We start from the raw sequence: 16,932 nt of genomic DNA, 5'->3' as shown, positions 1-16,932 counted from the left end.
TATCTGCCCATTGCATCTAGGTCCTCTTTACCACCTTGATATAACATTGAATGATATTTTAAAACCATCTTTATTAGTTTTCCATTATACGTTATTCCTCCATCTATAGACAGTATATCAGATTCAATTTCCTCTCTTTTTTCAATTGCCAGGCCAGCAGCCTTCCTGGCTTGTTAGCAAATTCAAAATGCGTCTGCTTCAAACATTTCAGCTTTTGTTTCATCTCTTGGTTTAGTAACACTAATAGCTGGGTTTATAACAGTCTTATCATTTGTACCAGTTTATTATCAGTAGGTTTATCAACGAAATACTTTTCACAATTTGCTATTTCTTGTAATATGCCTTACATCATTCATTCATTCATTCATTCATTCATTCATTCATTCATTTATTTATTTATTGCATTTTCAATTTTACAAACAAGAACACAAAAAAGCAAAATACAAGCATCATATTCTCTTTGACTTCCCTCTCACCTTTTGGTGGAGCCTTACGTTATAATTTTCATTCTGCATCTCCTCACTAACTTCAATTATTGTCAAAATAAAAAAATTCCTTCCAGTAGCACCTTAAAGACCAACTAAGTTAGTTCTTGGTATGAGCTTTCGTGTGCATGCACACTTCTTCAGATGCATGCACACGAAAGCTCATACCAAGAACTAACTTAGTTGGTCTTTAAGGTGCTACTGGAAGGAATTTTTTTATTTTGACTATGGCAGACCAACACGGCTACCTATCTACTTCAATTATTGTAAGTGCTTGGTCCATCCATAATTCAAATTTTTACCTACTAATGAATGTAGGTAATAGTTTTTCAAATACATTATAAACTTTCCCCATTCTTGTTAAAATTTTATTCTTCCTGGCTCCTGATTCTTCTTGTAAAGGTAAAGGGACCCCTGACCATTAGGTCCAGTCGTGGCTGACTCTGGGGTTGCGGCGCTCATCTCGCTTTATTGGCCGAGAGAGCCGGCGTACAACTTCCGGGTCATGTGGCCAGCATGACTAAGCCGCTTCTGGCGAACCAGAGCAGCGCACTTGTAAGTTTTACCAATTCAGCGTAGTTCATTGATTTTATCTGCCACTCTTCCTTCATCGGAACTGTATCTTCTTTCCATCTCTGGGCTAACAAAATTCGGGCAGCTGTGGTCGCATAAATGAACAATTTCTTCTGGTCTTTTGGAATCGCCGCACCTAGAATTCCTAAAAGAAAATGTCTTACATATTTTGATCGTGCACCTTTTTGATAAGTGCTTTGCTATATAAAGAAGCCTCTGACAACCACATTCCCAGCATCCCATACTGTATTTAAATCTGTACTTTTCCCAAAATTTAACTCAAAGAAGTCAGTCATACATGTAAATCCCTTTTGCTTTATCTCAGTCTTTCTTAACAAGCTGTCATTCAGCACCCTTCTAAAAGCAGTATTTCGTTGGCCTTTGATAATAGCAAATATCAAATTATGGTCTTGGTTGTATTTCAGTTTTCTTAAAACCAGATACTATGGGTTTTGATTTTTTAGAGGCTCTATTTGCTGGCTGAATGATCTATGAAATCTTTAACCAATGGGAATTTAAATCTCCATACATGTTGCAGATCCATATTTTGTGCCACCTCAAAAAACACCTTTGGTAACATACCCTCTGAAACCACATTGGGTGTGGTTGCTCTGTCCATATCCCCTGAAACCATATGACATTTCCATCGTATTTTTCAAAGAGTAGATAGTCCAGCTTTTTACAAAATTCTTTTTTCTCATTTGGTGCATAAAGTTCCACCAACAGGATTTTGCGTCCCACTGTTGTAATTTCCACACCTATTTTTCTCCCTTCTTCATCTTTAAAAACTTGTTTTGGTTCCAATTTTGGATTCACATATAACACCACGCCTATCTTTTTTTGCTTTATCCGATGCAATAAATTCACACACAGAGAGACACATTTATAATTTTCTCATTTTACATTTTAACAAAAAGAAAATACAGATGTATACAAAAAAAATCTACATTTCCTTCAGCTTCCTCCCCTCCTTTCTGTGGTTACAAGGAAGCCCTGCTTAGGGAAGTTTTTAAGGCTTGGAGTTTTATTCTGTTTAATATTCTGTTGCAAGCCGCCCAGAGTTGCTGGGGAAACCCAGCCAGATGAATGGGGTATAAATTATTATTATTATTATTATTATTATTATTATTATTATTATTATTATTATATCTTTCATCTCAATGTAATAGATTCTTGACCTATTTTTTATTTATTAAAAAAATTTCTAGGAGTCCTTTTGATATGTTCTCTCGCAGACAAATTATATTCAGTTTTTGTTTTAACAATACATGAGGTCTTTAAATGTTACTATTGAGTCCATTTACATTCCATGATACTAATTTATAAGCCATTATTTTGAAATTTTAAAGTCCTTTTCTCACAGAATTGTGTGGTTCCTTTGTATCTTGCTGTTCTTCCTCCAACTTCTCCAGTTGTTCTACTTCTGTTTCCAACTGTTTCTTCCAGGAATCTTGCGGTTTTTGCAAATCTGCACATCTTTATCTCTTAGCTTTGTAAGTAAAACTCAGTCCCTCTGGGTATTCCTATCTAAACGGTACCTTCTGTTTCTTCAATGCCTCAACCAAAAATCTGTGCTCCTTTCTTTTGTTTAGGATCCTTGATGGGATTTCCTTGAGAATTCCAATCCTCTGAACATCTATTTTTAGATGGTTTTGAAAACGAGTTTGTAGAATTTTATATCTCAGCGCTCTTGAAGTAAATTGCACCAAACAGTCCCGTGGGAGTTTCTTAGCTCTCACATACGATTATTTAATTCTATAATCTCTGTCTATCAAATTCTCCATCATCTTGTGGTAGTTGTAAAAAAAAGACGCAAATTCCTTTCCTTTCCTTAAAATCTTCTTCCCAAAGCTCCAGGAAACCTCTAAATCTTAAAAAAAAAGAGATTCTTCTTGATACATCTCCAAGACTGCAATCTTGTCCTCTAAGGTTTCTTTCTCAGCTTGGAGAGCTGTCACTTGACCTTGAACTTCTCCTCTGCATTTTTTTGTATCTTGGCTCTCCTCAGAAAGTTTTTTTAACTGACCCTTCCAGCGATGTTGTCCTTTTAGCCAAGTCTCTAATGTCACTGGAACAATCTTTAATGTTCTTCGATAACTCAGTCAATGCTAAAGTATTTTGTCCTAGAGGTAAATGAACTCCCATCAAAATTTCACTGGAATCGCCTTCAGCTGGCAGTGACGCTTTTCTGCCACCAGACTCCGCCATTTTCGACCTTGAATCTATCATATCCCTGTTTTACCACCAGATGGTAGTATACCCTCAAAAAATATTTGTTGCTTTCCACACTGATCTTCTCTTGTCATGCATGACCTTATTTCGCCACAAGACGGTAGTATTACATATATTTTCTAAGAATATATGTCTGTTTACATTCCACAGTGCTCTTTTCCCATGATCCCAATCCCCAAATCTTTGGAACACAGCAAAGGATCCCTGTGGACTCATTGAACCAAACTCAAGTATTTATATTGTAACAAACGGAGTCCTTTCACTACAATTATTAATTGAAAATAATCGTGGTAGAAACAGTTCTTTATATAATTATTAGTTTATGTCCTTCTAACCACTCCTTTCTTCAGCAACCCAGTGTTACTGTAATTCATCTTAAATCAGCACACATTCCATTTTAATAATTAAGCTCCTTTCAGTATAATTGTGAGGAAATTGGGGTGAAGAAGGTCTTACCAAATGTTCGTAGAGAAAATCTCCCTGCATCATTTGCCACCCCTGTTACTCACGGCAACAAGATGTTACTTTACTTAAAGTTCTTTAGACCCAGCACACAGATTTGTTTTGCAGCTTGTTGTTCACCATTTTCAATGGGCTGGTGCCTTCAGCTCATCTTTGCAGTTTTACAGTCCAAATTAATTAGGATAGAAGAGAAAAGAGCCACTTCATGAACAGCCTGGCGCGGCTATTTATTCCTGAGGAATCATCAATGGAGTACCTGAATGGCCCCTTGTACCCATCTCAGACAGCGTCCTCCAGCATCGCTTACAATGGGGAGAGCCTCTTTTCGTGCTGTGGGCACCCTACACCCCCCCCCCCGGTAACTCCTGGAGGGAACAAGGATGTGGTGCGGTCACTGCCATTTTAAAATCCCTCACAGTCCCGTCCCCCATCCCCCCGGTGAAAGAGTTGGCTTGCTCGCCTGCTAGCTGCCCTGGAAGTCCATTCTGGTTTCTCTTCTTTCCGTATTGCTGCATTGCAAATTTAAGCATGGGACCTAGGTGTAAGAAAATCTGGAAGCAGGAAGAATAAAATAGCAGGCAACATTAGGCCAAAGCAGACATCAGTTGGCCATAATAACTGGCAGTCATAAGATAATGCCATCAGTGTTGACAGCTGCTTTGATTTCACAGTTTTAAATCTTATTTTTAATCCCACCCCTTTTTTTTCATTTATTGCAAGATCTTTTGTTGGGCAGCATGCAAGTAATGGCCGCAAATAAATTGGGGAGACTTTTATTTCTGTCCTGAGACGACCCTGGAGAGGACCAAACTTTGTGGCTTTTGGGTTGCTGCTAATATTACCCAAGTAAAGGCTCTGCAGTAAATTAAATGTTTTACAGATGCCTCCATCTCTGTCTAAATATGTGGCTTTGCAATCAAGCAAAGAGCTCTGGTTGCCCCATTTTGAAGAGCTACAAAAACTGAAGGAAAGGAATAATGCTGAAACCTACCAGAGGGGCTGGGGCAACTTCAGGGTTCCAAATCCTCCACGCTGGGTATGAATCTCACTGGGTGTGACCTTGGGGGCCAGTCACTGGTTTTCAGCCTGGCCTACTTTGCAGAAGGGGGAGGTGGGGGGAAAGAACCACGTACACTACCTTGAGCTCCCTGTAAAACAGACGGATATCATTGTGCTAACACACACACACACTGTTGGGACTTACTTGCAAGTAGTAGGGATGAAAACTACAATTTCTCCAGAGCAAGGAATAAAGAACCCTTTCCACAAATGGCACCCTTCACTCGTCCACCTCCAAAACACACACACACACACACACACACACACACACACACGACTTTAGCCATCTAGGTGCCTGCATGTACTGTTGGTATTTACTTGTAAGTAGAAGGCAAGCATTGCATAGGCTGCTCCATTACTGGATTCCTCCTGGCTGGAGCAGGAGCAAGAGTCAGGCCGGGCTGGGGAGAGAGACAGAGAGATAGATTGAGAGAGAGAGATTGCAGATATGCAGGAAGGACGGCTGATGTGAAAGGGAGAGAGAGAGAGAGAGGAGGAGGGCCCTCCTGCGGCACCCCTGACCAAACATCAAGTCACTCAAGAGTGCCGAGGCACACAGGTTGAAAACCTCTGGTCTACACGGACTGACAGTAAGTCTCCAGGTTTCCACCCCATCCCCTGGACGTGTCAGGGATTGTAACTTGACCCATCCGCATGCAACATAGGTGCACTGAGCTCTGGCCCTTGAGGAGTAGAATGATAAGAAGCTGCCTTATACTGTGTCAGGCCACTGTTCCAAATAGCCCAGTATCCTCTACATTGCCTGGCTGCAGCTCTCTGGGGTTCCAGGCAGAGTTTCTCTTCTAGTCCTACCTGGAGATGCTGGATACTGAACCTGGGGTCTTCCACATGCCAAGTGGATGTGCAGAAGTTCCCAGCATCAATTCCTAGCAGCTCCAATTAACAATTCTGGGTAGCAGATGTAGGAAGGATGTGAGACAGACACACAAGGCAGCAGAACAGGCAAGACGGACAGGAGCTACAGCAAGGGTGGCAAACCTGTAGCCCTCCTAATGTTGCTAGACTTCCAGCTCCTATATGCCCCTGCTAGCACAACCAGTGCTGAGGGTGATGAAAGTTGGAGTCCAATTACAGCTATGAGGGTGAAGCATAGCTCAGAGATAGAGCGCGTGCTTTGCACGTGCAACAGGCAGAAGAAAACTCACGAGCCCCAGCAGTATAGTCAGGGAACAGGAAGAGCCTTCCAGAGGGTGCTGCATTTCACATTAAAATGCAGGGGACCTTCCTCCTCCTTCTGCTAGGTGATGCCCTGGCCTTTTGCCCCAGAGTTCTGCCCTGGTGCCATCATTCTCTTACCTCCAAATCAGACTGGAAAAGGCATTAGACTAGGAATGATGGTTGTGGTGGTGAGAGTGTCAGACTAGGACTTTGGAGGCCAGGGCATGAATCCCTACTCAACTGTGAAGCTCAGAATGACCCTGAGCTAGTCACGGTCTCTCTGCCTAACCCACCTCCCAGTGTTGTGATGAGGATAGAATACAGAAGGAGAAGAACCATGTACAGCACCTTAAGAGCCTTGGAGGAGAGGGGGAATATGAATGTATTAACAGTGGTGGTGATGATCATGACAGTGAGACTCCTGCCCCAGTCCCAGGAAGGATGGGCAGCCATCAGGGGCTAGAAGGCAATAAGAGTCGCATAACAAGTTAACCATCCCTGACCAAGATAACCAACTTCGTCCAGAGTTGTGGTTTGTGTAGGGTTTCAAGAAAGTGGGGATGAGCCAAGGGGGTTCCCCCACACGAACAGAGTTCAGCCGCTCTCCCTGCCTCTCTTTCCACAGCTAATGTGTGCGACGAGGAGCTGTTGATTTGCCAGAATGGGGGCACTTGTTATGACAACCAGCGCTGTCTCTGCCCACCCAACTTCAGGGGTGTCCTCTGTGAGCAATCCAAATGTGAGGGAGAAAACAAGGAATGTGACTCTGCCTCAAGCACGTACCTCAACCTCTCGGCCTTCCTCATCAGCGTGCTGGGCCTGCAGCTGCAACACTTTTTGGACCTTTGAAGCCCAGGAAACCAGGGGGCGGGGGGGGGGGATGCCTCATGGAAGGACAAGAGAGGAAGGGAAGGAGGGAGGGTGCTCACAAGTTAAGGGAGCAGGGGGTTGTCTCTCTCTCTCTCTCTCCCCACCACCAGCCTCTCTTTCCTCCATCCAACAGGGAAGTGGGGAGAGAAGCAGAAGGTATTCAAGGGACTGTACTCTCCCCCTCCTGCCCAAGTAGATGAGGACCCCGGCTGGAGGCAGCTGCAACATTTCAGAGGCAGAACTGACTCTTATCATTGGGAAGAAACAAGGTGCCACGACTTTGGGGTGGTGTCAGTGGCGCTGGCAAAAGACTTGCCTCGCTTCCTCTTTCTGTTCAAGGGTGACCTTGCGACCCCCGTTCCACTTTGCACAGGAGGAATCTGCCAAACGAAAACGAAACCATGCCACAAACCTCTGGCGCTTAGTTGCTTGGCTATTTCTCCTCTGTCCCTTTTCCTTTCCTCCTTACTCTTATTGTTTTGGAAGTAGCCCTCCTAACAGAGACTGGCAGCTATAGAAAGTCCAGGCTGCGGGGCAGGGAACCTGCAAGATTATACCCACCTTGCATCATCAGCCTGCTCCAGCACAGGCCTAGAATTATATTGTTGCCTACAAATCAAGTTGCTGAATTTATTAAGTTTTTGTACTTTTTTCAGTTTTTATTCCGTTGGTTGTGAGTCTTCGATTCCCCCCTCCCCCTTTTCTCGCACTCAAGACCAGAACTGAACAAGGCCTCTGTATCGCGACAAAAAGTGTAATGTGTGTTATCCAGGCTTCACCGTATAGTTTACGGTTCTCAAATACTTTTTATTTTGGTAGAGAATTATTTTTGTTTGGATTATAAATGTTCTAAAGAGAGAGAGAAGAAGAAGAAGAAAAAGAAAAAAATGAACCACCACAGCCTCTAGAGACACATCTTACCATAAGTGTTATGGTGTAATAATCCTACTACAGTAAAGCAACCTAATAACTGCTGCACGGTCTCAGTTTTTTCCCACCTTCCCACACACTCTGTTAATTTACTGATAAGAACCTTACCAAAAAAGGGAAAGAAGCAGAAGCAGATAAAAGTCTCGTTGCATTTTCATGACACCAAAGACTTACGCACAACTGCTGGCGGGCTGTTGATAATGAACACACAGGTTTCTTTTCAAGACTCATATAGCAAAATGCATTTCTGCAATTTCCCCCTAATTATTTTTACGCTGGTAGCCCAAGGACTGCTAATACGCACGGCATCAAAAGCAAATCTGGTCCTACTAGTGTTCCTATAGTAAGGGAGGGGAAGATGAGCAACAAAACACTGGGAGGAGTGTTCTTGCTTAGAGTGGCCTCCAGTGCTGTAGGCTACACTCAAGGGCATTGTAGTCCGGCACCATATTGGCTACTTTCTATATGTATGGGATCAAGAACATCAGTTAACCCACCATTCTGGATTTTATTCTCCCTTTCCAACTGATTCAGCATTGCATCTCAGATCATGTCAGGAGACTTGACCCCTTAAAATTTTTGGAAGTGGTTTTTTTTGGGAGGCAGACTGTGCCTGTGAACCTCAAGGACAAAGCTCTGTTAGACCTCATGGCTTGTCTGGGGGGGGGGGGGACCATGACTTAGCTTGCAGCAGCAGCAGCACATGACAAGCAAAGTGGCTGCAATCTCCTCTCCAGAAGTCCATGGTTAAGCTTAGCCTTATGTGCAAAGTGGGTCAATGCTATGCTAGACCTATGCGCAATAACCTCTGGTTCACCTCAGACAGGGCTAGAAACTGTGGTTTGAGGCCACCACCTCCTGAAAGCAGCCTTAAAAGGCAAGAAAGAAAAAGGTGCTTTTCCAAGCAGCTGCTGAGGCTTTGTCAAATCACGTTTTAAACATGAGGATGAAAATGCACTTTGGCGACTCCTTGCCCAAGGCCTTCAGAGCACAAGAGCCACAGCTCACAGGAAAGGAGAATTCATGCCATGGGCAGCTGGAAGGTACACCTGAACTTAGCAAACTGAAGGTTCGTATCACACACTTTCTTTCTCGCACACCAATGTTTGCATTAGCAGTTACAAAGGGGTATGGGAGAAGGAAGGTTCTGCAGAACATCTGCTTCAAGATCTGCAAAGACCATTCTCAAAATATCTTTGCAATAGTTGCAGGAATGGGGGGACACATTCACACACCAAGCAATTCCTCAGACTCTGGGAGAAAGCTGCCCAACTCATTTTGTATAAAATTCCAGGATTCATTTTTCCTCTCCCCCATCCCCTTCCTAGCTTGAGATGAGTTTTAAGTCAAACTCCCCAGACAACTTATTCCAAGAGGAGTCCTTGTGAAAGCCATTCAGCTGCCATGGAACAAGATAGCTGAGGGCTGGTTTACGCACAAACACCCATCTCTTGGACTTCCATATCATCCAAAAGTCATGTGTGTGAATAGGTCATCACAGATCAAAATACCACAGGAGAAGCCTTCACCACGTCACAGACATAATGAGATGTCTCCAATCCTAGCCCTACTCAGAGTAGACCCATTGAAAACAATGACCATTATTAGATCCATTATTTTCAATAGGTTTACTCAAGTATAACTTACATGGATACAACCAGATGATCTTTTTCAATAGAATCAGTCCCCATATTTAGCTGCAAGTTAAGAGTTGAGTATTCAGAGCTAAGAGAAACCAGGCATATATGTAAATAAAGTTTAGGCAGCTTACCTTGGACCAAAATACATTTTAATGAGATGGTGGAAAGTTGAGAGAAACTCAAAGCGCACAGGCAAAGGAGAAAATGGGGACCCTTTAAAAATAAATAATCAAGATTATGGTCTGCGAGCAAATTTCAAGAACTGTAGCTCTAAATTGTCCAACCCTTTTAAAAGTGAGTGTTGGCTGGTGGAATTTAAGTAGCTATAATCATATTCAACTACCCTACAGATGAATAAAAATCTGAGCCCAGGATTGAGAGCCCACTGTGAATTGCGTGCATTGTTAAAGAGGAAAGGGGCGAGATTACTTGGAAGTGGCCTCAAATGCAAGAATGCTGTGCAGGAGCCAGTGACGGCACACCCATCAGCCATAAGGCCACAGAGGCTGCTACACAAGGTGGACACAAGAGTGTATGAGGGAAACAGCCGCTGAAGCAAACTGCTGTCTATTAAAAATCATCTCAGAGCTCAACACCACCCTGCCAGCAAACACACTGTTATAAGAAAAACATTCAGAAAGAGCAAAACATACTGTGAAAACAACTTTTATTTCATGGCTTGGGGGTTCTATTCCCACCCCCCCCAAAAAAATTTGTTACCGTGCTTTTATTACTGTGTTGTCCTCCATTACCAGAATGTTTATTTATTACCAGAATGTTGCCCAGGAGCTTCATGTGACTCAGCCGCCACATTCACCGGCCCTCACATGGCTTTCTCCAGCCTCTGCTGTCCTGGCAGAGACTTCAGGATCTTCTTAGCACTACATGCAAAGCAAGGAATACTGTTGACATGGCATTTGAGGGCTTGATAAAGGAACCTCTTTTCTGAGCATCCTGAATCAAGGCATTCCTATCTTAATTTTACTACGAAGGGATTAAACAAAAACAACCACCACCAATGAATTATTAGGACAGGAGACTAGCAAGGGTTGGTGGCGATTTATTTATTCTCTGCTGTGCTGCAGGAAAGTGGGAGTCGATGACTGGGTGGGTCTTGGACTTCCCTTGCTTTTGGAGTGCACCTCTCAAACAGCTTTCAGCTGGGGGAAATGGGGGCCTTAGCCTGAAAAGTGTTCTTCACCCTTCCTCTAAGTCTGGCTGAATTAATCTAAAACAAAGGTAAAGGTAAAGGGACCCCTGACCATTAGGTCCAGTCATGACCGACTCTGGGGTTGCACTGCTCATCTTGCTTTATTGGCCGAGGGAGCCAGAGTGGTACCTATTTATCTACTTGCACTTTCGTGCTTTCAAATTGCTAGGTTGGCAGGAGCTGGGACAGAGCAATGGGAGCTCACCCCGTTGCAGGGATTCGAACCGCCGACCTTCTGATTCTGCAAGTCCTAGGCTCTGTGGTTTAACCCACAGCGCCACCCGCATCCCTAATCTAAAACACTAGAGACCACAAATAATGGGTGTCAGGAGAAATGAGGACAAACTTCCTCTGGATTGCACCCACTGGTAAACAGTGGTTTGTGAACACGCAACAGAGGATCCCTCCAATATGGCCGTACTCAGGCTATAAGGATCCTTCCCTCCTCACTGCAGTTACAAAACAAGCAGCAGCAGCAGGGAAACGAGTGTTTAACAGGAATCCGTTCACAACTCTGAACTTTACAGGAGCAAACCATCATTGCCAGGCCTTCCAATGGACAAACCTGGATTGGAGGCCCTCTAGTGGCAAAGTCGTTATGGTACAAGGCTAGGGAAAAGGACCATATGAAGACTTTGCGCCCATATGGGAGTAACTGTGACCTCATGCAGGAAAGTGCCAGGATGGAAAGAGGGGAGTCCCCCATGCCAGCTGCTTTATCCCCTGACTGGGCTCACTCCCAGCCCAAGCGCCTCCCTGGGAGACAACTGGCAGGACAGGAGTCTGATGGGACAGGGGCAACCAGCATGGCAGAGGACGGCATCCCTTTCTCTGCTCCCCTGCACACAGCTGGCATTCTAGCACAGAGGAAGGAGGGGGGAACTTTTGTGGCCCCCAGAAGTTGCTGAACTCCATCTCTCACCGCCCCTCATCATTGGCCAGGCTGGTGGGGCTGCTGGGCATCGCACATCTGCAGGGCTGCAGGATCCCCGGCCCTTACAGCATCTCACAAACACCTCCCAGAAATGCCATGCTTGGCCTTGCATGGAAAACCACAGCGTTCAATGGTCAGGAGTGATGGGAGTTGTAGTCCAGTCCATTAGCTCTGGAATACCATACTGCCAGTCTAAGATCAACTGGTGAAAGAGCTAAAGTAACGTAAGTTGTACCATCTATGAAACCCGAGTTTCAGGTTCCTCTGGGCGTCCACAAGCAGGGACAAAATTGAGATGGCACTGACCCCCCCCCAACAGGGCCTTCTCAGTGGTAGCTCCCTCTTTGTGGTGGCCCCCTCCCTGGGGAGCTGCGCCTGTCTCCCTCATTGTTGCCTTTCAGGAGGAGTTTGAAAACCTGTTTGTTTACACAGGTGCCTTCGGTGGCTGAAGGACACGGGATACGGGATGAGAGAATGCCTTTTCCAAAGAGGTTTAGAACTGTAGCTCTTCTTAGAAGGCTCTTTAAACCATTGTTTTGTGTCTGATATGTTTACCGCCCTGGGCTCTGGAGGGCTGGACCTAAATTCAATAAATGAATGAATACATGTGGCCCAACATTTTCCCCAACCCCGCAGATTCAACAGATTGAATTGTCTACAACACCTCTGGCCAGCCTAGATCCCTCCCGAAGTTTTGAACTGCAATTCTCACCTGCCACAGCCAGAGCAGCAAATCTTTTCAAGGGCAGGCGGAGAGCACCACATATAGACACAGCGTACTGGGCCTGTTGGCACCCTGCTCCTCCAAACAACCCTATGAAGTAGGCCTGATTTATGGCTTTGGGAGGCAATGGGGGGGGTCTTGGGCCAAGCCCCACACACTGCCAGGGCACCACCACTGGGCCTCCAAAGAGAGGCTTTATGCCCTTCCACGTACCACAAGCGTCTTCAGGTGTCCCAGGATGAAGAGGCTGTACTTGGCCCGGGTGAGGGTGACATTCAGACGCTGCAGACTCTTCAGGAACCTGGAAAGGGCAAAACAAGCCACAGGTGAAGCTGGCTCAGGATGGACAGTGCCCCCCCCCGTGTCCTCCTAGATGACCACAGTGGGGTTCACTAAATCCCTGCATTTGTAAGTGCACTACTAAAAGGTTGCAGGCATTCCTACCAAGGTTTCCATGTCTATGTATACTTTCAGTGGGCCTCCTCTGAGTAGAGACAACCCCCTGCTGCCATGTTTCTGCTTTAGATTTTTTATTGGAGGCCCTGATTTTGATCAATTTCGTTAGTGGTGAATATTTATTAGTGATGTTCATTTATACATGGTTTTTTCCCTTGCTTTGCAATATTTTAGCTTCTCTCTGCCTCCCCCATAGGTGCTTTATGAAATACCTTTTAAGATTATAATTTAAAACACTCAAAATGGTTGTTTATCGATAGCTTTAATTATCATTTAATTTAATTGTTCCTTGGGTGCCTCCTTTATTGGACATCATTTGAGAGCAAAGTGAGAAGCTTGGGGCATAAATCTTAGAAGTCAGTCCATGATCTGCTTTTGCAATTTCAGCTACACCCCCCCCCATGTGGCTTCCAAGCACACAGTGCCCTTCCACCCCCCCAGGTGGAAAGGAAGTGGGCTGGTGGTGGGAACCAGCTTTAGACCTTAGCCACACATCCCTGCAGCACAAACCATTGGCGGATTAATATTATTTGTTGTGATTCATGTGAAAACTCTCTCGTTAATATTTCAAAACTGTGCCTGAATATTTTATTCATTCCAAAGGTGACTTGCAAAACAGAAAGGCACCATTAGCGCAGCTGTGACCTTTTTCTCCTTCTCAAAAAAACAGGAAAAACCCAAACCTGTAAAGGAAAACCAAAAGAAGTGCAGCCCTGTTTGCCTGATTTCACCCCATCAGCCGTCCGTGGGGCCAACAATTCTGCCGGGTCACATCTGAGAGCACCAAACCCCTTGCCTGCCAGGGAGGACAGGGGTTTGGGGCTCCAGTTCTCCTCTCCCCCAGTGAGACACAGCGGAAGCTCCCTCAGAGAAGCCATTTTGCCAGCGTCAGGAATAGGAAGTTCACTGCAGTAAGAGAGCTGCAGTGACGAAGCTCACATGGCCTAGGCCTGCCCTCACCCCCTGCAAAGACTACTGTGGGACCACAAAGCTCTCCTCTCCTGAATTCCCTTATGGGCATCACAGGTGGCTGCAAGAATGCGGCCAGAGACCAACAGGGGCTCTAACAGACAACTGTGACTTGTGGACAATGGCCCACACACTTGACCACCCCAAGGATTGCACCCGAGCCCTAGAATTGCCAGCAGAGGCACCCCAGTTGACACATCACAAAACAACAGGAGATGTAGACTGGAGAGGTTACCAGAGTCACTGAGTGGGCTGTTGCACCTCACTTGGCCCTTCTTTAAAATGGGAATATATCCTGTATTTAACACACTGCTGTTGCATAAAGAAATGATTGGGGGTGGGGTATTTTTGTACTGAGCTATCAATCTGCATACACTTCACTATCATCATCCAAGAAGAGAGTTCCCTGCCCCAGGGAGCCTACAATGTACATTTTAACAACAGGGAAACAGAGGGAGGGAAATTTCTATTTTATGAAATAAGTGCAGGCAAGTCCAGCAAGGGGTGGCTGCCCAAGTGTTCTTTAGCAGCAGGGAAGGCCTCAAATGAAAGGCCTCACCAGCGACATCACTTTTGAAGGAAGATAGAGAGGGTTATGGCGCACTGCAAGTGTTCTTGGAGAGGGAGTTCCAGACACAAAGGGTCAGCAAGGAAGTATCAGGGGAGTTGTTCAAAGGAACAGGAGGCCTTCCGGCCGCTGAGGGTGGTAGAGATGAAGGAGTGAAGGTCACTGGTCAGGTGTTCCAGAGAGCAGGGGAGATGGTGAGTGGAGGAGAGGCTTGTCTGCGGCTGCAAGGAGTGCGCAATCTCCACATGCAGAGGCAGTCCAGCTTGTGGGTTTCCTAGAAGCATCTGGAGGCAGTGAGGTGTAGTGGCTGGAGTGTTGGACTAGGAGCTGGGAGACCAGGCTTCAGATCCCTGCTCAGCCCTGAAAGTGGGCGGCCGTGGGCCAATCACTGCCTCTCAGCCCAGCCTCCCTCACAGGACGCTTGTGGGAATTAAATGAGAGGGAGAACCATGTATGGCACCTTGAGCTCCTTGGAGGAAAAGGTGGGATATAAATGCAATGGATAAATAAACTGGATCCTTGCCTTCATCCAGCAGGGAGATTATGGACAGAGCTGGCTACCTATTGCACTTTTGTACACCACAGGGATGGGGGAACCCTGGCCCTCCAGGTGGTGCTGGACAGTATCCCCCCGCCCCCAACAGGCCATCCTGACTGGGGCTGTTGGGAGTCCAGCAGCATCAAGAGGGACACAGCAGGTTTCCCAGCTCTGATCTAAGAATTTCACTTTTTAAAAAAAGAGCTCAGAAGCAGCTTGGCATAAATATAGCTACTTTCCACTATACAAATCCAAACAAGCATCAAAGAGACATAATTCAACAGTAACATTTCAGAAATGGTTAGAAAGAAAGATTATTATTGTTTAAGTATCAAATCAGGTTGCCAGAAGGAGTCAGGATGGATGCCTATGATCATGTGCAGAATTTTCACTCACCTGAGTACTCACCTATAGTGTCTGAGCAAGTGTATTCCCCCCCCCAAAAAACACACACACACACACACACACACACACACACACACACACACTGGATATGATGTCCAGGTGTTGCCAGACTACAAGTCCCCCCACCCCTGACCACTGGCCCTTCTGGCTGGGGCTGCTGGACTCCAGCAACATCTGGAGAGCATAGCCGACCCACCACTGGACTTGGGGGTTCTGAAAAATCCAGGATAAAGTGGAACCTTTGTCCACATTCAGGTTCATTCGTCCACATTCATTCATCCACTTCTTCTTCTGCAACGTCTGTTGACTTGAGGTGAGATAATCAATAACAAAAAGATGACTACGCACATGTCAGTTTTCAAGGCACGGTTGTAGACGTAGTTAGAAGGGAAGAGGCAGATATCAGGGTGCATCCTGTACTGAGTGGTCAAGCGCAGGACTGGAAGCCTGTCAATGACTTTATTCTGGAGCTGCGCATCCAGCAGTCAGCACAGCCGCTCCATCAGAGACTGCCCGTAGCTGTATTCCTCAGCTCTCTGCCAATGTGGGAAAGAAGCAAGAGAAAGGAGGAGGAATGAGACTTTCAGTGGGTAGGTCAGGTGCAGACAGCAACTAAAGAACAACAGGTTGCCATGTGAAATTGTTCCCTGCTCAGGGTACAGTTAACAAAAACTACCCCAAGTAGCCACAAAATTAAGGGTTACAGAATACAATGGTCAGACTTAAGCTCTCAACACATGCCACCAGATACAGTACTTGACACCATTTGAAAATTAATTCTGAACCCAATAAAACAGATAAACCTTTTTTTATCTATATCCTACAAAATACTCAACAAATTAACATTGGGCAATATGATCCTGTAAAACAGTTGTGGGAATCTGATTTAGCCATTAAAATTGAAGAGATGGATAGGCAAGGCAAAAAAAGAAAAGAAAAAAAAGGTGAATCACTCTCAACTCATATATGAGAGAATACATTTAAGCTATTACATATATGGCATCTGACCCCACTGAAATGCACCTGTATTAATAAATCACTCTCACCTTGGGATTGGCAAGGTTGTAATACAATTGGTACTATTTTCCACATGGGGTGGACAACGAGAATACGCACAGCCTTTTTGGCAAAAGGTGTTTATATAAATAAGACACACCACAGGAGAAGTACAGTCCACACCAAGTTTAGGACTGTTAACCACTTTCAGGGAAAAACAGCTTAACCTTTACTACAGATAACTGATCACTTATTGTGGCAGCACGCCTATCGGTGACACAGAATTGGAAGAGACTGGAACATTTACATGTTTTTCGCTGGAAACAAGTGTATGGACAATTGCCTTACTGGAAAAAAATGACAAGCGAGTACAAGCACTGAGCAGCAGATGACTTTATTGACATTTGGAATCCTTTCATTGAGTTTTCAAATGATAACCTGCACAACCGGCATCCACATACAGTACACGTGTTCTCATAACACAGAAGAGTGCACGTGCCCGCTCCACGTTATCCCCAGGAGGCAGGACACTCAGCGCACGCAGCTCCCAACGGGGAGAACGCTGGCCTGACAACTATTAAAACTTCGGGTTTCCTGCCCTCATTGCCGCCATATGCGGGGTGAAAAGAGAGTGTTACTTATGCGGCGTCCTTCCCTCCTGAGACATTTCTGTGTCCGTGAGGAGATGCTCTTTTTAAATAA

The 16,932-nt window shown here is 45.1% G+C and overlaps 1 protein-coding gene and 3 long non-coding RNA genes across 13 annotated transcripts in view; 2 read left to right on the top strand and 2 right to left on the bottom strand.

The window, feature by feature from the left end:
• NTNG2 (netrin G2) overlaps positions 1-7,835 on the top strand; it is a 124,226-nt gene extending 116,391 nt beyond the window's left edge. For all 10 annotated transcript variants that reach the window (XM_083485552.1, XM_083485555.1, XM_083485556.1 and 7 more), the window contains one exon: positions 6,616-7,835. In XM_083485552.1, coding sequence (XP_083341678.1) covers positions 6,616-6,839 — 224 coding nt within the window. In that variant the 3' untranslated portion in view covers positions 6,840-7,835. The remainder of the gene's footprint in view (positions 1-6,615) is intronic.
• LOC310698484 overlaps positions 1-16,932 on the top strand; it is a 219,114-nt gene that overhangs the window by 172,518 nt on the left and 29,664 nt on the right. The window lies entirely within an intron of this gene.
• LOC310698478 lies at positions 2,935-5,143 on the bottom strand. The gene is made up of 2 exons (XR_014521550.1): positions 4,744-5,143; positions 2,935-4,303 (listed from the first exon to the last, which is right to left on the bottom strand). It is a non-coding gene; the product is annotated as an uncharacterized lncRNA (long non-coding RNA).
• Positions 7,967-16,562, bottom strand: LOC310698466. Its single transcript, XR_014521536.1, has 5 exons — positions 16,281-16,562; positions 15,583-15,770; positions 12,512-12,599; positions 9,562-10,414; positions 7,967-7,981 (listed from the first exon to the last, which is right to left on the bottom strand). It is a non-coding gene; the product is annotated as an uncharacterized lncRNA (long non-coding RNA).

The sequence above is a fragment of the Podarcis liolepis genome, assembly GCF_965112155.1.
Source record: "Podarcis liolepis genome assembly, chromosome: Z".
NCBI classification, from domain to species: domain Eukaryota; kingdom Metazoa; phylum Chordata; class Lepidosauria; order Squamata; family Lacertidae; genus Podarcis; species Podarcis liolepis.
This window is presented reverse-complemented; position numbering and strand designations above follow the sequence as displayed.